We start from the raw sequence: 21,982 nt of genomic DNA on the forward strand, positions 1-21,982 counted from the left end.
TTCCCTACGACTTTAAAGTTCAGTAATAATGTTATGGGTTTTATTTTTATTGCATAACAACTGTCTGCTTCAAGTTGTATCTGTGTCCCTGTGCAGACACCTTTTTCTCCACTGATATTATTCTGCTATTGTTATTTCTAACAGTCTTATTATTTTCTAACATTCAAAGACTCTTTAAATCCTCTGCCATTGTACCAAAGCCTCTTTTCTGGTTTAAAATGACAGAAGAAAATTTTGCGAGTTAGGAAACTATAGATGCAAAAACTGTAAACATGTAATCACTTTAAAGTTTCAAACATTTCTTTGTGGGTGCTAAATATTTATATTTTGCCACCACCCATAATTTTGCTTCTTTTGTTCTTAAGCATATGACCTGCATATTCACAAAGGCACGTGCAAATTATTTTTTCCTCTGCTGTTCTGCTCATTATAGACATGCAATCTGTTAGTCAACAGATTTGTAGATCAGCTGTGCAAACATGCAAGTTTGCATATTTTGCAAACTTGGCCTTGAAGGTCAGGTCCTGAGTGAAGTGAATATTATTTGGGATTCACGCTATGAAATAAGTTACATAAACGAATAATTTTTTGATAAATTTATTTAGGTGCATCTGCGCATTCCTCAGCAGAACCAATAGTTTGGTGGTCCGTCCATCCCTATGTTTTCTTTACCTGGCACGGATGTGGAGTGTGATATGGGGCGTGGGGATGGGTGAGGTGCACCCTGGGAGGGTTGGAGAAGGACATGACAAGAGATGTTCAAACCCAGGGGTCGGTTTCATGAAACAGGATTAACAAATTCAGATTCAAATCCTCAACTCTACACTGATCTAGCCAAAAGTCAGCTACTCTGAGTGTTTGGTTTCACAACGTCTGCTATCAATTAGTTCAATCAATTTTTACTAGGTACACTCAGAGTTAAGCGCGTGCGCAACAAGTATGAAAAGTCACTATCAGTGGAGCCCCAATTCTATGAGTCACCATGACAACAGGCAACAGGAAGTGCCTTTTTCACCCCACTGGAACTAGAGATTTAAATGAAGAAATGCAAAAAAATAAATAAAAAAGGAGAATGTGTTTAAAAGACAGAGAAACAGCGCTACAGCTACAAAGGAGAGGAAGGTGGCGAATTGAGTTAATGCGTAGGTTTATATGAAGGGGACTATGGCAGGCCGTTTTTACATTTATTATAAGCACTCTTCCTGGACAAAATCCAACTCCTAGACCTAACTACTATTTATTTATTATTTACAAATAATTTTTAAATTACAGTTTTCGGTAAACCTTCCTGATGAAACGGACACCAGAACTTTTTAGCTGCAAAGCAACAGTGCCATTACAGTGCCGCTGGTTTGGTTAACCAGGAAGGCTAAGAAATAGTTTTTTAATTTTTGTTTTTTTGTTTGTTTGGATTTTAGCTCTTTTAGAGCTCTCCTCTCTGTTTCTAAGTAGATAGCTCCCATAAGTATAAATCGGATTTCATGGTTGAGTTAATCCAACATGGATAGCTTGTGGTAGGCAAATAAACTTCTCTGTATTTTACAATGATGACAAATAATATTTAAAGGTAAAGTTTAACCCTGATAAGCTGCACAGGATGTTTAAAAAGAAAGAAAAGTGTTATTGTGAAACTGAAACACTGAACCAACCCAACCAGTAGGAATGAAGCTCTTAATTCTTAATGAAGAAAGAATTTGAAGGAAGCTGTTTTTATCACCAAGCTCTACGCTGTTCCCTTAATTTGACCCAGCTTTTCCATCCTTTTTACCCTTTTTCCTTTGGATCGCATTTTCATCTTCCCATTACAGAAATATATTTGGCAGTGCTGCTTTTGTTTCGAATTTACGTTTTTTCCCTAATTTTCCTCCCTCTCTCCCTCTTGCCCTCTCCTATTCTCAGGATACAAAGGTAATTCAAGCCGCAGAGCGAATAAAGGCCTCACTGTCCCTTAATACTTCACTTTCCGTTCACTTTGGCTTCTGGTTCATTCTAATTCTTTTCAGTTTAGTTGTTTATTATTTATTTGTTGTTTATGTTTTTTTTTCTCCACTCTTCATGTTTCAGTCTTCCCTGTTTTTTTTATGTTGATATTCTCTCTCTGGATTTTCCGTTCTGAGTTTCCTGGCTCTATCATGCCTGTCTTTGTCACTGACTCTCACACCAAACGCGGCTATTGATGGGAATGCACACCTGAACACAGATTAAAGCCAGAGGCAATGATGCACATGTATCTGTCATGAAGCAGGGCTGTGTGACTCCTGTTTTGTCTTGCTTCAACAAGCCTGATTTCTGTGTTTGGTTAGTCAGCTGATATCCCTACCAGTCCTGACATTCCCTCATCTTTACTTTCCAACCTTGTTCTTTCTGTCCGGCTGGGCTTTGCTTGGGTCTGGTGCTCTTTTTGTCTCTTTTTTTTGTCCTTTATTCGTCTTTCTATTTCCAACCTCACTGTCTATTGTGTGGTAAAGGAATGCCAAACCTACAGTAGGCATCCACTAAAGGCATTGGGGGCATGCAGTCTAAACCACCCAGTTCCTCCAATATGTTGCACCTATTGTGTTTTCACATGGACTTTAGTAAAGGAGGCTTCTCATTGGCTAAGAAACAAGAGCAAACGGATCGCTTTGCTAAAAGAACTGGTGGCAGCTTGTAGTAACACCTCCTCCTCATCCTCTGACGTATTTTTTTTTCCTTCTCTCTATGCATTTTTCTCTCCAAACCGTTAAGCTATTAATAGGCCGTTGGATCCTGCCACAGTGTTTGGTTCATGTGAAACTACAACAAAAGTGCATTTCACCAAAGGCTGACTGTCTTGTCTGTTTGTCAGTCTGTTTCTTATGTGGAGGTTAATGTGCCAGTCTCCATTATTTGTCTGCCAGCCTGTCAGTCTATTTGAAACCATTGATCTCACTGACTGACATTCAGCTAAAGACACACAGGGTTTGAACTAGTATGACATTTAAAGTTAGGTGGTTTTGCACTGAAGCTGTTGACAGCCTAATGTGTTTATGACTTTTAAAAGTAGCATCTGAACGAGCCGCTATGACCAAGTGGAGCGTTCAGCGCTTTAGACGTGGCCAGCGTCTATTCCAGCCCACGTATTGACCTAATCGTCGCCCCCTTCTGCACCCTGCTGAACTTTTCCACATTTTGTCACTTTACAGGTTTCCAGCTTTGGGGTTAAAAAGTTAGACCAACAGAAGGAGATAACTCTGATATTTATGTGTTTTATTTTGTTGTTTTTTTTAAGTAGTGTGAACAACTAGAATCAACCCTCTGAACTGTAAAACCCCTTAAAAAAGGAATCATAATCCCCACTTCCATTACCCTTATAAAACCGTGCTGTGATTGGTCCGAGCACGGTAACCAAGATAACTGTTGAGTGTAAATGGTGCGCACAACTGAACCGGACTGCGCCAGACAAAACTGAACCACTCTAAAGTGGTATTAGTTCATCAGTAGGGCTCGGCACGGTTCAGTTCTGGCTCTGTTCTCAGAGAACAAAGGAAATCAGTCAGATGGATAACAAATCTAGCCTCGTGAGACCATCCTGATCTCGCGAGCTTTCAAGGTTTCACTCGCAGATCAGTCTGGAAACTCTCCGTTAAAGAAAATTTGGAGCCGTTCACCAAACGAACGTCCAATCAGCGTTGGCTTTGAGGCGGGTTGAGGTGTGACGCAACGAGAAGCGCGACAGTTCAGTCTAAAGAACATGGCGGCTTCAGCCGACGAAACTAGCGTTAGCGTGGCTATCGAGCAAGTTTGATCAGAATTACAGAGTATTTCTTCACTGAAAGAAGAGCAAAACACTGCTCTGGAGGCTTTTCTCAGAGGAAAAGATGTTTTTGCTCTTCTCCCGACTGGTTTCGGCAAGAGTTTGATCTATCAATTGGCTCCTCTTCGTCGTCGCTCTGTTACGTCATATGCTTCGTTGATCTGATTGGTTTATTTGGCCCGTCTATCACCAACATAGGCCAATCAGCTAACCAGTATTTTCGCCCCTTCCCAAAATTACTTCAACGGAAGGTTCCCAGATGGATATGCGGAGCAAATCAGACACGCTGCTTATTTACATTTACATAAATTTACATTTAAAGTAAGAAAATAACAATTGCAATGTCTAATTATTTTATTTTAAGAGTAAAAATACTGATTCCATTGGCAAATAATATTAGTTAGCAACTCAAATTAAGGGTAAATACACTTAATTTAAGACACTTTTACTTATCTCTAGATGATTTTTGCAGTGCTGGACATTCAGCTGCAGATAGCCCAGTCACAGTCTAGAATCTAGTAACTAGAATCTGTCGGTAAACTGCAAAAACGATCTAAAAATGAGTAAAAATGTCTTAAATTAATTGTATTTACCCCTAATTTGACCAGGTAAATATGATAATCTGCCAATGGAATGAGCATTTTTACTCTTAAAATAAGTATTACATGTTATGCACTTGAAATAAGAGACTGCAGTTGTTTTTTTCTTATTTTTCATGTAAATTGCCTTATTTCATTGGCAAAGTGTATCGCTTAACTGCTTAATTCAAGAAAAAATGATCTTATTTTAAGAAAAATAAACCTACTTAGTTTATTTTTTATTTTTTGCAGTGTAAAGCTTAAAGCTGATGCTTACAGCTGCTTTGCATTTTGTATAAAGGAATGATCCTTTCATGCGAATAGAGACTAAATGCACTGAATGTTTCATCTACAAACAATAACTCACAGAGGCTGAATATAAATACAGAACAAAACAGAATTCAATTCATGAGAATGTTTGCAACTTTTTGTTCATTTAATGATATGACCACTGTATGTTGGTCACTTTATACTGCAATAGAATAAGGAAATATTTCTGGTTGTAAAATGACCAAATGTGGAAAGGTGTAAAGGGAACTGATTTTATTGGGCAGGGTATTTCCTTCAGAACTACATTTTATACCTCATTCTAATTAAAAACTGGTAAAAAAATAAAGATCTGATATTTAATGGAAGAATCAGATCTTTGATCTCCTGTTTTTTTTTTTTTTTTTTATTAATCTTTTAAATTACTTTTTGCTAGTCATTAAAAACAAAAAAACTTTTTTCAAAGCTCCAGCCGAAGCTCTTCTTGTTTTCATGAGGAGCTGCTGACTCTTCGTGGTCATAACGCTCTTTTAAACGACTCTGAATCTGCTGATTAATGCTCAACATGCTTTTCATGCAGTATTTTGATGCAGCTCTCAGCGCTCTAGTGCACAACTAAAGATCAACCGCCTGAGTCCTGAGTCCCAGAACGAGTTTCACCAAATGTTTCTAAGCTGTTCCCCACTCTGATCATGCATTTTCCTAACTTGCCGTCTGTCCCCTGTGCCCAGAGGGCTGCCCAGGTCTCTGCAACAACAACGGACGGTGCACCCTGGAAGCCAGCGGATGGCACTGCATTTGCCAGGCTGGATGGAGAGGTGCGGGATGCCACGTTGCCATGGAAACCCTTTGCACCGACGGCAAGGACAACGAAGGAGGTATCTGTGGCGCATGTACACCGAGTAATGAGTGGAAACAGATGGTTAAATACATCAGCAGTGTGTAAAGCATGAATAAAGATAAAATTAAACGTTAATGATCTGCATAAAGGTGATGAAGAACCTGACGGGCCTGCAGGTCCGAATCAGCAAAAACTACAAGTGTGATTACTGCAGGGAGAAAACTACGTTTAGCAGCGTTCTTTCTTCCTCGTTGGTGCATTTAAAGGATTTCAGGTGGAGAAGAAAGTTGGAGATATTTCTTGTTTTTAGCCTCTTCCCCTGCAGACGTGGGGATCATTCAAAGCTCCTGTTTTCCAGTTAATGAACAAGGATCTTAGTAGTGTTTAAATGGAAGCCTTTATCTGAGCCGAGTCAATAAAACTTCACATAAAGGTTCCCAAGAAACCATGCATAAAAGGTTCCACTGCACCGAAAGCAAAGAAATACAAGCAGATAAGAAGAAAGCAGAGCAGAATAAAACAAGCATCTGCATTAATAACATGGTATTACATGCAATCAGTGTCAGATGGACATTTCTTCTTTTCAGGTTTTCATAGAGAAACAGCTAAAAATGAGCATATTTGTGTTTGATAAACAACGGCCTCAAACATTTGTATTTTAAGCTACAAATATCACATAAATTTAACGATACAGACACAATGTACATTAAGATCCACTCGCCCATCAACATCGTTTAAGATTGTAACACCCACAGGGTTCTAACGCTGTCAGGAGGAGTTGTGCAGAACGCTTTGTAGCATCGATGATGGGAGTTAGAAGAAGCTTTTCCTGGGAGACCTGATCCAGATTTTCTCACATCAAGCTGTTCTGTAAAAAAAGAAATGTCTCACTGTGGCTCCTGTCAGGGGGTTTATTTTTAGCAGAAGGATCGTTACAGACATGTTCACATATTTACACTTACAATGTGTTTGTGTCCACGGGAATCACAACCCAGCACCTTAACCAAAGGAAAGCGGAGTTGACAGCAGGGGCTAAAATCTGGGATTTAATAGAAAGTGTTCCTGAACAGAGCTAGTTTTAAGCGAATGCAGAGCTATTCTTCAAGTCGTAGGGAAGTCTTATTTAAATGTCAAATCATTCTGGCTTAAACATGTATATAAATGTACTCTTTATCAGACCATATTGTCCCAAAAGTTAGAACATTTCTGTTTTTTTGTTATTACTACATTCATATTTTTAATCAACCTAAAAAAGAAGATAAACAAACAGATATAAAACTGACTGAGAGAGAAACAGACACTGACTTTATGCTCAGCAGTTAAGGGAGCTTTTCTAAAATGGAAAAATGAAAATCTTATTATTTCAGCTGATTAAACCTGAATGGTCATTCAGAGCTCATTAGACTCTGAGGGAAACGATCCAAAGTTGTGTTCTGAGTGGTTCTAAAGGGAGAAGAGCTTCAGTGCAATCATTAAAGCACTTAGATCCAGTAATAAAGGTGCTGTCATTCACAGACCTCCAGTTCACTCTGGAAAAAGTAATGCAACCGCTTTTGGCATTTATTTAATCATATTTAGTTACTTTAACACAAATTGTTGTATGTCCTACCCTGCTAACACGAAAATTGATTAAGTAAATGCCAGAGACGGTTACATTATTTGTTTTAGTGCAGGAAGCCACCATGTCTATCGCTCTGCCTCACAGTCTTTAGGTAGTTTGGGTTTCTGGGTCTGATACTTAGACTTCCTTTATTGTCATTGCACAAAAAACACAAGGTGAATCTTGACAACGAAATGTTGATTACTTGGCTACCAGTGTAACAGAGCTAAGACCTTATTCCTGCACAATAAATATGTTTTCTATGAGTAAGAGCTAGCTATATACAGGGTAACAATCGGACAGACTAAAAAGAAAACATGAGGCGGGACGGCTCAGTCTGATGGGGACATAGAACGACTCTGTTCAGGGTTTTTCACATTATTGAGTGGAGCTCTACTTTCAGTTCATCCAAGGACAGATGGTGTTGTCTTCTAAAGCTGGGCATACACTGTACAATATTTTTGCCTTTTTTCGGGCCGATTCTCCAGTCGTGTAGTGTGCAGGGGGTAACGAGGTGCGATCAGCCTCACCTCCCCATCAGGAATCGTAAGGTCGATAGAAAATCAAACATGTTTGAAATTCAGTCGGCCGTAGTAAGGTGGACGTGGGCAAATCGCTCAGTGTGCAAACAAGGATTCTTCTTCTTCTTCCTCTCAGATGTAAACCCAGCATCATGGCGGGGTGCAATGAGTGAAATGGAGTTCTTTCTGTAGTATCTACAGACCGTAGTAGCCATGTTTGCTCAGCCATGTCTTTGTCCAAATACGTCGTCGACTTTTCTTTTTAGGGCTTTCAGCACAAAATTGCCCAAATAGCCAATGCAGCGCGTTTCTCTCTAGTGAGCTTCATATTCCTCTTCCTCTCATTTGGCTTCTGGACTGATGAGTCAGAGTAGCTCCATCTCACTCCGGAGCTGAGTCCCTCCTGGTTTTTAGACGTACAGGGTGAGCAGGTAGATCGCATCAGAGCGTCGGGGAGCGCAGTGTGAGAACAAACATTGTGAGCAGTGACCTTTAAAACCCTGCAGTTTGGTCGTATAGTGTGAGCTGTAGCTGCGTGAGATGACTAAAACTATGGTACAGTGTAGGCCCGGCTTAAGGACCAGTTAGACCTGGAGAGAAACATGATTTATCAATAATTGATGCATCTCCCTTAAATGACCTGCAGAAAGAAACAGAAACCATTGTACAACCTGAATTATAATGGTAATTGGCTTCACCCTTAAAAACACTGCCTTCACCTTCAGAGAGAGCAGGAGGCGGGGTTACCAATCTACTCGCTCTGGAGAGCAGAGTTCGCTGCTTTTAGATATTGTCTCCAAAGTCTCCGGTAGCAGAAAAAAGTCTCTAGATTTGGCGCTAGGAGCTTTTTAGAAATCAAAGTGCTAGAGGGGTCTGAAAAGTGGCTAAATATAGCGACTAAAGCGCTAAGTTGGCAACACTGCTCTTTGCATGGTTTGTTTTCAAATGGTTTGCTGCTGTCTGTTTGGACCTTTCTGAACATGTGCAGCAAATGGACTGATCCAATATGGCGGACACTGAAGGGGCGGGGCTGAGACACACTTAATATTATCAGCGTTCTGATGGCATTTTAGCCAAAGGATCTTTATCAAAAATATAATTAATGTGCACAAATAAGGAATTGCTGTGTTAACCATAGACTTAAAAGGAGTTTTATGGGCCCCCCAGGAACTTGGGGACCTAGGCAACTGCCTGGTATTGCCTAATGGTAAATCCCCCCCCCCTGGATGCAACACTGCCAGCTTGATAAGCTATCCTCTCGTCCTTTTTTTGTTTGTCTTTTTTTTGCATGTTGTCATGTAGACACACAGCTATATGATCAACCACTGCTGGAAAAAAGTAAACAAAAACCAAAGTGCACCACTTGGACGAAAGCTAGCGTCTGCTGCAACTGGGAGCTCAGAGACTTTTTAGATTTTTTAAAAAGTAAATATTTTCGGCCTCTCTTTACATATCACCATTATAGCCCTAAGTCTAAAAAGCTTAAGATCTAGATGTAGAGTTTGTTCTGCAGCACTTAATGACATGAATGTGAGTTTCAGTGGAAATCCTCGTCTAGACATGATATGTGATACAGTTTGAATCAAGGCGTTCTTGTTTTAAAGGCCCTGATAATGTCCTGTGCTGTTCTATCTAACATATGTCTATACATGGCTGGCTATAGAAGGAGCAGCTCTGTTAACACCAACTATTACAGCAAAAACTGCTGCTTCCCAGTGGCTGCATGAATGCAGAACATCTGCTGTGAATGCTGATGTGACAGTGGGGTTGAAATGCTGTCAGCTACCAGTTTTCCAATAGCTTGCTTGAGTGTTTAAATGAGGGGCTATAGAGGAGGAGAGAGATCTGAATCAGCAACAGTTCTTCCAGAAGCTTCAATAAAAACCTGCTCTTGGATTTTCTGGAGGGAGAAATAGCACATGGAAAAGAAAAAGTGGCCGTGACAGTAAAAAGAAAAAGGCTGATTTAGAAATAATGCTCTGGGCTTAAGTGTTATATCCAGCTCTGAGTTTGATGAGCGTAGTGGACTAGTTAAAATATGAGCAACAAAGAGAAGCTGGAGAGAGAGAGAAGCGCTCCGGTGTGTTTCTGTGACTCAGTGTCTCATGCCTGCTCACCAGATTTTTTTACAAACTGAGACAAATAGCCTCTGAAATGTTTTATAACCCAACATACTCGCCCCCTGCTTCCATCCCTCCATCTGCAGTCCTTCCCCTCCCTGTCCATCATATATTCTCCTCATCTCTTGCTCCTTCATTCCATTTGTGCAGCTTATTACTGGTGCATGGGATGGCGAAGCTCAGGGGCCATTGCGATGCATGATTTGCTCTGCTTCACATTGGCTGCAGTGCTTTGCAATGAAGCAACAAGTACCTCTCAACAAATTTCCTCTATCAATGCAAAGCCAATAGCCACCAGCTACTTTATTAGTGCATATGATGCATTCTGTTTTACAACAAATGAATACTTAGTCAGGAAATTGCCAAGCAATCAATATTGTTTCAGAGCACGAGTGTGCGGAAGAACAGGATTTAGGTGCCACTGCCCTGAAAAATAGCAGAGAAGAATTTTCTGCAGCTATTTAGCAGATCTGGATACATAAGATCACCTTTTACAGATAAAACCTGCAGAGAAAAACGTGATAGCATCAAATGAGTCTGGGACAGAGTGACTAAGGATGAAGATTGAAGACGGAGAACAAGGTGGTTGAACTCAGCGCTGAAATAAGTGCTTCAGGCGGTGCTTCGTGGGATATCAGTCAGTGGATGATTAGTTTCATAGGAACTCATTGATAACAGCATCTAGACTGCCATAGATAAGAGATGGCGAGAAGAGGTCGACCACGAGGCCTCACTGAACGGATGCAAGTTCTCTACTCAGTGCTTTCATTTGAATGTATTTATTTGTTTTTGGTTGCCTTTTAAAGGAAAAGTTGTTTCTCTGAGTGGTAAAGGCAGCTATTTGGAGTCTGTTAAATGACACCCAGCGTATGAAGACGACCAGGGGGGCCGTATGGGGGGGAAATGTTAGAAAGATTCCAAAACTGGAAAAACTATCTGGAAATAAGTAAAAAAAAAATATCTTAAATTAAGTGTATTTACCCTTAATTTGAGCAGGTAAATGAGATTATTTTCCAATGGAATGAGAATTTTTAATCCTAAAATAAGATATGCAGATAAAATGCACTTGAAATAAGACAATGCAATAGTTTTTTCTTATTTTTATTGTAAATTGTCTTGTTCTTATGTCAAAGTGTCTCTTTTACCTTCTCAATTCAAGAACAAATACACTTAATTTAAGAAAAAAAGTCTTATCTAGATTTTGATTTTTTCCAGTGAGGGACGGGCCTACACTGCAAAAACGATCTAGACAAAAGTACCAACTTCTTAAATAAAGTGTATTTCCCCTTACTTTGAGCAAATAAGATGAATTGCCAATATAATGAGTTGTTTTGCTCTTAAAATAAGATAATTAGATAATATGCACTTGAAATAAGACAATGCAATAGTTTTTTTTTATTGGTTATGTGGCTCACTTACCACCTAAATTCAGGAAAATGCACCTTTTTTAAGAAAAAAATGACTTATTTAGACTTAAACTTTGCAAAGAAGAGGAAAAGATGTCCCACTACTTATTTCAGATATAAAAAGAAAATCCAGCAGTAAAAAACTTATGCTTGTGTTCGCCTTCATTTTTTAGCAATAAACAGCAAAATGCATAAATATATAAGGGTTAAAATCTGTGTCAATAATAAAAAGGTTTACCGGTAGTTAGATTTTTATAATCTGATTAAATCACAGCCATTAGTTCAGTTCAGTTCAGTTCAGTTTATTTATATAGCGCCAAATTCACAACACATGTCATCTCAAGGCACTTTACAGTTCAACCAGATCATACAGTCAAATTGATACAAAGTTTTCTATCTAAGGAAAACCAGTTGATTGCATTGACTCATTGACTCAAATACAATCCCCCACACTAAGCATGCTTGTAGCGACAGTGGAGAGGAAAAACTCCCTTTTAACAGGAAGAAACCTCCAGCAGAACCAGGCTCAGTGTGAGCGGCCATCTGCCGAGGCCGACTGGGGTTCAAGTAGACAGAAGCAGAGATACAAAAAGCAGCTGTAAAAGGCGGCCCCGTCCAGGAAACACGCAGCCAGGCAGACGAGCTCCAAGGCAGCTCCCATGCCAGAGGACGAAGAGAGCACATCCACTCAGTCACGGTCAGAGAAACAGGACCACACTGGAAAACAGGCCGATCTCCAACATCTATTAACAAGGGTGTTGATGGAAGCAGCACAGCTGATGTTTTTTTTTCCAGGATGACGTCACAGCCAAACAGGAACAGACGAGGCAAAGCTACTCTGAGGAAAAGCAGAGAGAGCAGAAGGTTAGAGATTGAACTAACAGATTCTGCAGAATAGGAGAACAGAGAGAGAATGAAGCAGAATGATGAAATGGGGGTCCCTATGTCCTCCAAAAGTCTAAGCCTATAGCAGCATAACTACAGAGATAGCTCAGGATAACCTGAGCCACTCTAACTATAAGCTTTATCAAAAAGGAAAGTTTTAAGCCTAGCCTTAAAAGTAGACAGGGTGTCTGCCTCACGGACTAAAACTGGTAGTTGGTTCCACAGGAGAGGAGCCTGATAACTAAAAGATCTGCCTCCCATTCTACTTTTAGAAATTCTAGGAACCACTAGTAAACCTGCAGATTGAGAGCGAAGTGCTCTGTTAGGAACATAAGGAACAATCAGATCTCTGATATCAGATGGAGCTTGGCCATTTAAGGCTTTATATGTGAGAAGGAGGATTTTAAATTCTATTCTGGATTTAACAGGAAGCCAATGAAGAGAAGCCAGGATAGGCGAGATATGATCTCTCTTTTTCATTTTCATTAGAACTCTGGCTGCAGCATTTTGGATCAGCTTAAGGCTTTTAACTACAGTTTGTGGACTTCCTGATAGTAAAGAATTACAATAGTCCAGCCTTGAAGTAACAAATGCATGGACTAGTTTCTCAGCATCACCCCTGGACAGGATATTTCTAATTTTTGCAATGTTCCTCAGATGAAAGAAGGAAATTCTAGAAACCTCTTTGATGTGGGATTTAAATGACAGGTCCTGATCAAAAATAACACCAAGATTTTTTACTTTATTATCTGAAATCAGTTTAATCCCATCCAAATGAAGTGACTGGCTAATCAGTTTCTTTTTCAGAGACTCTGGTCCAAAGACTATAACTTCTGTTTTGTCTGCATTCAGGAGCAGAAAGTTAAGAGTCATCCAGGTTTTTATGTCTTCAAGACATGCCTGTAATCTATGTAATGGGTTAGCTTCATCTGGATTTATAGACAGATATAGCTGGGTATCATCAGCATAACAGTGGAAATTAATCCCATGCTGTCTAATAATTCTACCAATTGGGAGCATGTATAAAGTAAAGAGAATTGGTCCTAGCATTGATCCCTATGGTACTCCACAGGTAACACATTGGTAAATTTTTATCAATCTCATGAGCAGCATGAAGCAGCAACACCAAAAAACACATGTTTTTTTCTATACACATATTCAAGAATGAAAAATGAAAATAATCTGTCAGCATAAAAATAACCTGTCCTTTAATTTAAATAACTCAAGTTATAGTGAAACCTTACAGGACAATATTTTCACAATCCAAACCCATTTTCTTTTTTATTTGTGCATAGATACAGCTATGTTTTAATGTAAGGTCATAAAGTTAATGTATATTTAACTTTTTTGCATTACGATAACTTTCTTATGTACAAATCTTACAATAAAAGTTAAATAAAAAATGTGAATATATGAATTTTCTTTCATTGGGCCCCAATCACCATTCCACAGCAGGGGGTGGTCATTTCATGGAGGATCACCAATTCACAATACAGCACCTAATTCAGTCCTGTTCATCTTGACCCAGAGCTGTTGGATGCTGAAAGCTGCCCTCTAATCAGAACGCTTTGGACCAACCAACAACATTTCTAGCAACTATTTAAACAAACTTTTTTTTTAAACTTAAACCTGGATTATCTGCTGCCAGGTTAAAAAAAAATAGAAGTAGGAAGGAGCCAAATGGTGATGGGAGGATAAAATGAAAGCAAAAATAAGCAAAGGGTGCACTGACCCTGAGTCAGTCAAACATTTTACACATAAACAGAAATAGATTTTAGGATGAAGCTCTCAGGATATTATTTATTTAATTCAATTCAGTTTATTTCTGTAGCGCCAACTCACAACACATGTCATCTCAAGGCACTTTACAGTTCACCAGATCATCCGGTCAGATTGATTTAAAGTTTTTATCCAAGGAAAACCAGCTGATTGCTTCGACTCATTGACTCTTCAGCAATCCCTCACACTAAGCATGCTTGTAGCGACAGTGGAGAGGAAAAACTCCCTTTGAACAGGAAGAAACCTCCAGCAGAACCAGGCTCAGTGTGTGCGGCCATCTGCTGAGGCCCACTGGGGTTAAAAATTGTTGTTAGGTTGTGTAGAATAGAATAGAATAGAATAGAATATTTATTGTCCCACGATGGGGAAATTCTGGTGTTTACAGCAGCAAAAACATTATAGAAAAAATGGTCACACAAATGTGGACTTTAGAAAAATGTATAAGAATAACATAATAGTTAAGAGTTAAAAGATAAACAATAAAATACTGTAAAGTGTTAACGATATAAACGCTGTTCACCTGGAGAATTAATAACCAATATGCAGCTATGGACATTCTTACAGTAATGAATATTTGAAAAAAGCAGCAACATCAGAGATGTGCAGAATGACAGCAGCAGGTTATTTAACTGACTAAGGTAGAAACTGTGGAAAAATCAGCCTGAATGTAACAGCTTATGGAGGTTGTTGAGAACAGTGTCAGTGCCTACATACATTAGCAATGAACCTTTTTCAGACCCCAACTATATTTGCCTTGATTTGAACATTTAATCCTGTGAAGCTGCTTCCCTCTGTGAACCCTTTAGTCATCCAGATGTATTCTGTTTCCAGACGGCTTGGCGGACTGCATGGATCCAGACTGCTGCCTTCAGCCTTCTTGTCAAAACCAATTATACTGCAAAGGGTCACCAGACCCCTCTGAGGTTCTCAGCCAGTCTCCGTCTTCGTTGGCTCCCCAGCAGGTAAGCCACGGCGAACACATTTTTGTTATGCTTGGATTCAAACTGTGACAGTAACCTTATCCGTGTTGGTCTCTGTCAGGCTGCCAGATCTTTCTATCAGCGCATTCACTTCCTGGTTGGCCCAGAATCTACACATGTCATTACTGGAGTGTCTCCTTTCAATAAAAGGTAATTTATTGTCCAAACTCTGTATACTATTTTTGTTTTTTGTGACGTTATGTGACTTTTATTAAACAAATGAATGCAAATATAATTAAAAATTATTTTTGTTAGGCATGTTTGTTCAGTTCTTGCAGCTTCTGCTGTAACTACTTGGTCTTTCTGCAGGAACAGAGGTGTGAAAGGTATTAATGTTTATTACTCCAGTAGAAGTATAAATCCTACTTTAACTTTGCAGAAGTTAGAGAATCAACTTAAACTTTTTACTCCAGTAAAAGTACAATTTTTAAAACTACTTAAAGTATAAAAGGAAAAGTAATGCAGGAAAAGGCTTTACTGCTATACCCTAATAAAGAAACATTTTTCTCCAATTCTGGATGATAACTTCCTTAAACTTCATTTTCTCAGTTTTATAACCAATGGTAACATTGTCACATTTAACTTTGCATCATCTTGGAAAACTTTTTATTCTGGTACGTGGCGAGCAACAAGTCGGGGCAGCACCCATTCCAACCACAGAGAAATTAACTGCCAGGATTAAAGTAATTATTTTAAATTGATTTCTTTTTGGCCATAATGAAAATGAACTTAAATTAAACATAACTATGGAATCTGTATTTAAAATGTAAGGAGTAGAAGTAGAAATAATTACTCCAGTAAAGTATAGATAGCCAGAATTTCTACTTAAGTAAAGTTAAACAAGTATTTGGACTTTGTTACTGACAACTCTGTACAGGAAATGTGCTCTAATCCTGTAATTCAAAGATCTGCATGTTTGGTTAACGGATCTTATCCAGGCCAGCTCGTTCTACGTCAGCCTGAACACCTAAATTCGGCCAATCATATATCAACAATCATCTGTCAATCAAATGTTTTCAGTCATAGCATCTTGATTCATATGTCGCAGCTAATATACGTAACGGTTGAAATCAGAATCCTTTCCTTTCCCATTGAGTTGCGTCCCAGTGTTCACGGGGATGGACGTCTGTGTCTTCAGCAGGCGTAGAGCTAACAGAACTGGCAGCGTTGCGAGGCAAGGGCTCAAACATGTACGGCTGGAAGCCTTCTACACCAAACCAAGCTTCTGCCGCCCTGGCGTCCTCTTCCACAACATCTTCATCCCCGCTTTCCTCCTCTAAATAAAAAATGGATGACGGAGGAGACTCATCCACGACCTCCGACACTAAACTCTCCTCCTCTTGCATGTTTCCTCTGTCCATAGCGTTCCTTGACAGCGTCGTTTCTAAGTCACCAATTTAGTGCTACTTGGTCCCAATGGAATTTCCCATTGGGAACCTACTAGCACTAAGTTGCTAACTGGTTAGCAAGATGCTGCCGACAAACCAGCCACTACCAAACTTGCTTGCGAAACTTCCACCACGACAATCCCGCCCCCTTGATAATCAACCAACCACTCCCGCAAAGTCGGGCACCACTTGGGAGAATTTGGAAATGCAACGGTTGGAACATCCCTACGACTTTAAAGTTCAGTTATAATGTTATGGGGTTTGTTTTAATTGCATAACAACTGTTTGCTTTGAGTTGTATCTATGTGTCCCTGTGCAGACACCTTTTTCTCCACTGATATTGTTCTGCTACAGTAATATTTTCTAACATGCACAGGCTCTTTTAATCCTCTGCCATTTTACCAAAGCCTCATTTCTGGTTTAAAATGACAGCAGAAAGTTTTGCGAGTGAGGATGCTTCCAAGAAACCGGCCACAATCTTCGATAAACGACCAACATTCACTTTATTATAAAAATCTTATAGGAATACAGAAATATTTGAATTAAGAACAAGATAACGGATAACATGCTCCTATCTAAGGTGACCAAGAGAAGTTAACATGATACCCAGCACTTACATTTCAGCTTCAAAGTGGATTTTTTTAGAAGCAGGAAGTTACCAGGCAGTGTAGGGATCCGCCAGTTTTGAAAAGGTCCAAATGATGGTAGACAGTTTGTTTCTTACTGAATGGAGTCAGAATAAAAGTGAATCAGAGCATGGGCCAGGTGCTGAGGCTGTTCCATCTCCTAGACGTCTGTCTCTCTGCGTGTTGGTTACCAGGGGAAACACGTGGCATCATGCATGTAGGTGTTACTGTGACACGGTTCACTCACCTTATCAGAGCGGCATCACTCCTGATGATTACCACCTCCCTCTGCAGACCGATGCACCCCGTCACACAGCAATATAGCTTCAGGGGTCATTTAGGGGGAGAATGGAGCTGAGACATCGGTCTCCTTCCCTCAGTATCCCCAGACTTCATTGTAATCCAACAGTTGTGGAACAAACAAATATGATCTATGCAGGCACCTTCTAGGACTTAAAGGATGTACTGCTGCCATCTCGGTGCCAGACAGCAAAGCAGGAATCTAAAGGACTCCATGTCTCAACAAATCGGGTGTGTCTGAAGGACCACCCAGGAGGTCTAAATAGACTTTAAATGATTTTATTCTTGTTTAAATCAAACGTAAATACACTTTTCCTTTAATTGCACTCATTGGCCTTTACTTATGAGCGTTTTACTTAGCTCTGACTGTAGACTGTAAGTTGGATGAAGAAAGCCTTCATACCACTAAGGGCTAAGGTCTGCCAATCTAAAAATCCTCTTCTGTTCACATCTGCCTCAAAGATGGCATTCACAGGATGGGAGGGAGGAGAAAGTGGCTCTGTGTGAAACTCAGCGAGTCAAAGTCACTCTGCTTATGGGGAAGAACCCTAATGGCATTCTGATGCAGTCAGCCTGTGTGAATGTTTTATAAAAAGAGAGGGCTATGAACTCTGTAATAAAAACGTCCAATATTTCCATTATGAATGAGCTCACAACCTTACAATAAAACGGATTTATAACTCGCCTGTGTGCGCTTGTGTGGAGGCTGCAGGAAACATTTCTGACATCATCAAGGATATTGTCAGAAACTGCTGTTCTTCTGCACATCAAACGCTGGTCCTGATCACAGACGTCCATGGCTGATAGATGGATGGGAGGTAAGGGCTGGCTGATGCTCAGACCACCTGGGAGCTGCTAGTAGATGGTGCTGTACACAGAGACAGGTTTTATGGAGACAGAGAGAGACGTCCATCCATCATCCTTCCATCCATCCATCCATCCATCCATCCATCCATCCATCCATCCATCCATCCATCCATCTACCATCCATCCATCCATCCATCCATCTACCATCCATCCATCTCCATCCATCAATCCATCCATCCATCTCCATCCATCAATCCATCCATCCATCCATCCATCCATCCATCCATCCATCCATCTACCATCCATCCATCCATCCATCCATCCATCCATCTACCATCCATCCATCCATCCATCCATCCATCTACCATCCATCCATCCATCCATCCATCCATCTACCATCCATCCATCTCCATCCATCAATCCATCCATCCATCCATCCATCCATCATCCTTCCATCCATCCATCCATCTACCATCCATCCATCTCCATCCATCAATCCATCCATCCATCCATCCATCCATCCATCCATCCATCCATCTCTATCCATCCATCCATCCATCTCTATCCATCCATCCATCTCCATCCATCCATCCATCTCCATCCATCAATCCATCCATCCATCCATCCATCCATCCATTCATCCATCCATCCATCCATCCATCCATCCATTCATCCATCCATCCATCCATCCATCCATCCATCCATCTCCATCCATCCATCCATCCATCCATCCATCCATTCATCCATCCATCCATCCATCCATCCATCCATCCATTCATCCATCCATCCATCCATCCATCCATCCATCCATCCATTCATCCATCCATTCATCCATCCATCCATCCATCTCTATCCATCCATCCATCCATCCATCCATCCATCCATCCATTCATCCATCCATCTCCATCCATCAATCCATCCATCCATCCATCCATCCATCCATCCATCCATCCATCCATCCATCCATCCATCTCTATCCATCCATCCATCCATCTGAGTCACATCTGTGGAGTTATTTATGCAAATTCCAATAAAACAGATTATGTAACTGAACAGAAAGGATCAGAGAGAAGAGAAGTAGAATAAATGATTTGGGGCTTCAAAGGCCTCAGTGCAAAGACACAGAAGATCTGAACCTGAAAACATTTGGCGCAGAAAAAACACCTCCTCTGTCAGCAGAGAACGAGGGAGAGAGATGAGAGAGAGAGAGAGGGTACAGACTTAAGATTTCCAGTCATTTTAATTCTGTGCTGTTGAAGGTTCTAAGTAAATAAATTTCATCAGCATTGTGCAGCTTTGTGGTTTCGCCCTCAGAAAACCCGCCCGCTTTGCATCCAGAAATTCAAAACCCATCTCTGCGTTGTGATTGGCCCGCCAGTTCTAGGGCCTGGGGCATTGATCGAGGCTAGACCCAAACACAGGCAAAAATTATTTAGGCCGCTGGAGGGTGGGGCTAGTTCACTAGACTAAGATTTAATCTTAATTTTGGGAAATTATTTACACTGTCCAGACCTTTGTAAGGCAAAGCTAAGAAAACAAACTTAATAAAGGGGGTTGAAGGAAGCATTAGGTCTTACCTAACAATGCCATCACTGCTGAGGTTGGACACTGTAAGACAGTTAGATTTTGTTTCAGATCCTGAGTTACAGAAGATAAAGTCGAGCATTACACCCCAAACAGATCCAGCTTAGTGTCACAGAAGAAATGATTGTCCCTTCTGGAGTTGACTGTAACCATCAGAAGGCGGGGGGGGGGTGGAGGATTTACCATTAGGTATCATGCTTATTTGTGCACATTAATTATGCTTTGATAAAGATCCTTTGGCTAAAATGCCATCAGAACATTTATAATATTAAGTGTGTCTTAATCAAACACAGAGAGATAGAAAAACCTCTGAAAGAAATTAACCTCAATGCATAGCAGAGATTTTCCATCTGTTCCTCCAACATTGTGAGGTTCTTCTTAGATCCTGCTAAAGATCCAAAATAAAACCTATTACTCTATATACGGACATCTTATTTCGTATTCACTTACAGGTAAAGGAGAATAAAATGCCAAGCAGCTTAGCTGCCACATCTATATCCTGATCAATGCTTTTAGTACAAATATTTCAATAAGCAGACGGAAAGAACCTCTGAATCATGAATTCTGACCATAAAGACGTTTTTTTTTTTGTATTCCCCATAAATACCTAGCTTATTACCTCTATATAAATATATTAAAGGCCTATTTTGTAAATTAGAGCTTGGTTTCTGTTGAGGCTCATCTGTCAGATTTAAAGTGCCTCCATTCAACAACATTTTTCCATAAGCCAATGTTTCTTTATTAAAATGCGTTTTTATTGGTCTGATGTAATATTCTGATATATAATGTGTTTTCAGCATCTGGAAGCAGAAAATCTTCATGATTGACAGAAAAAGTGGAAACGTACATTTGTATTTAATAATACAATTGATTTTTCACAAATCGTAATAATAAATAATTCAATAAAACTCTTCCTCTAACTAACTCTGATAGTTTTCTATAAGCATAGAACTGAGCCATGTAGGTTTTATTTTGCCTCATTTTTAAAATATAGATAATTATTCTGCTGTTGCAGCGTCTTTGTAAAGCGTCTCTGTTTTGTCCTCATCTGTGCAGCTTGGTGTCAATAATCCGAGGCCAGGTGCTGACCTCTGATGGAACGCCTCTGATCGGGGTCAATGTGACGTTCGTCCACTACCCGGACCATGGCTACACCATAACACGCAAGGATGGCATGTATGTACTTCTCTCTCTTTCACCAACATGAACTATACAATCTGACTGTATGATCTGGTTGAATTATCTCTATAAAGCTTCTTGAGATGAAATGGGATAAATTTGCCTTATAGAAATAAACTGAATTGATCTGTTCTGCATCGAGCTTTAAATTATTTACCTAAGATTACCAGAACTTTTATAAGGTTCTGCCCAGTAGATAAGATGATGTCCAATAGTGTTTTTATTCTGTGGCTGGCATAGATGCGACACATTATTTACAATTTGCTGGTGCTGTGATTTACAGCGGTCAGGCCCTGATTCCTGCTCTTTGCTGTGGCTTCTGCTTCTTTCCATTACTCTAAAGCTTTTGCCAGATTTTTAATCTCCTTCTGCTCTAAAATAGCTTATCTGGAGCACTAATTGTGCCCCTTTGCCTTATTTATTGCTGGCCTGTAGTAAATATTAAGCAATAAGTTATTAAAAGAGGACAGAACATTGCTGTTAGTTAGACATTCATGTGTCGCAGATGCATAAATTCCTCTGACACAGAAAGAACATGGTGCTTTATATAATTCTGTGAAAGCGAGCTGATAGTGCTCCCGTCTCCGTGGAACTCGTCCACAGTGGAACCAAAGCTGGAGCTAAAGATGTCTAACTGTGGGAGACGCCGTCGCTCTGTCACCTCTTTGTCTTTCTCAGAGCAAACACCATTATGCTAATTTAGCCAAGCATCATTCTGACCAGCTGTTTTCTTCCGCGTTACGATGAGGCTGCTTAAACGCCGCTGTTAATAAACACACACCTGCCAACACGTCTGAAGCCGCATTCCTCCCATGATATTTCCCAAGCTGTTTCACAGAAACCTCTTAGAAAACATTTATCTTAGAAACACTGTTGAAAATTTCAACCCATCTGTCACTGGATCTGAGTTTCCCCTCATCTCGCTTCAAGAGGCGTATTTACATCTCCTCAGAATGCGGCGTGTTGGCTGACCAGTTGCATTGTGGGTGATTTCATTCGCTGCGTTGCTGCGGTTGCTTGGATCGCTTCGCACACTTGGCTGAGAGGACACAATCAAGTGTGACTCTTGAAAGCTTAGAAGAACAAAAACAGTGTGTCGAGCCATATGCGCTCGTCATCCAACGTGTCAGACAGTTGACAGTCCGACTCTAGAATCAACACTTTGGCTGTTTTGGTTTCTTCTGTTCATAATTTCTGAAGCTAAAAACAAACAGAAGTTTCATGGTGAAGCTGCTTCCACATGTCAAAGCCTGTCAGGACTGCAACAGAACTGCTTTCAGATCTGTTTTTACGCAGGAAGCAGGGCTGTACGCCTTGTTCACACAGATTATAGATAAAGAACGTTT

General features: G+C 40.1%; 1 protein-coding gene across 8 annotated transcripts in view; it reads left to right on the forward strand.

Annotated features, from left to right (window-relative positions):
- Positions 1-21,982, forward strand: part of LOC119777832 (teneurin-3-like) — a 488,332-nt gene that overhangs the window by 374,674 nt on the left and 91,676 nt on the right. For 5 of the 8 annotated variants that reach the window (XM_038276831.1, XM_038276836.1, XM_038276833.1 and 2 more), the window contains 5 exons: positions 1,900-1,908; positions 5,352-5,498; positions 14,604-14,734; positions 14,814-14,902; positions 20,514-20,633. In XM_038276831.1, the coding sequence (XP_038132759.1) occupies positions 1,900-1,908; positions 5,352-5,498; positions 14,604-14,734; positions 14,814-14,902; positions 20,514-20,633 (496 nt within the window). The remainder of the gene's footprint in view (positions 1-1,899; positions 1,909-5,351; positions 5,499-14,603; positions 14,735-14,813; positions 14,903-20,513; positions 20,634-21,982) is intronic. The other 3 variants (XM_038276835.1, XM_038276834.1, XM_038276837.1) reach the window with 1 other exon arrangement.

The sequence above is a fragment of the Cyprinodon tularosa genome, unplaced genomic scaffold (assembly GCF_016077235.1).
Source record: "Cyprinodon tularosa strain WSP-4 unplaced genomic scaffold, ASM1607723v1 ctg128, whole genome shotgun sequence".
NCBI lineage: Eukaryota > Metazoa > Chordata > Actinopteri > Cyprinodontiformes > Cyprinodontidae > Cyprinodon > Cyprinodon tularosa.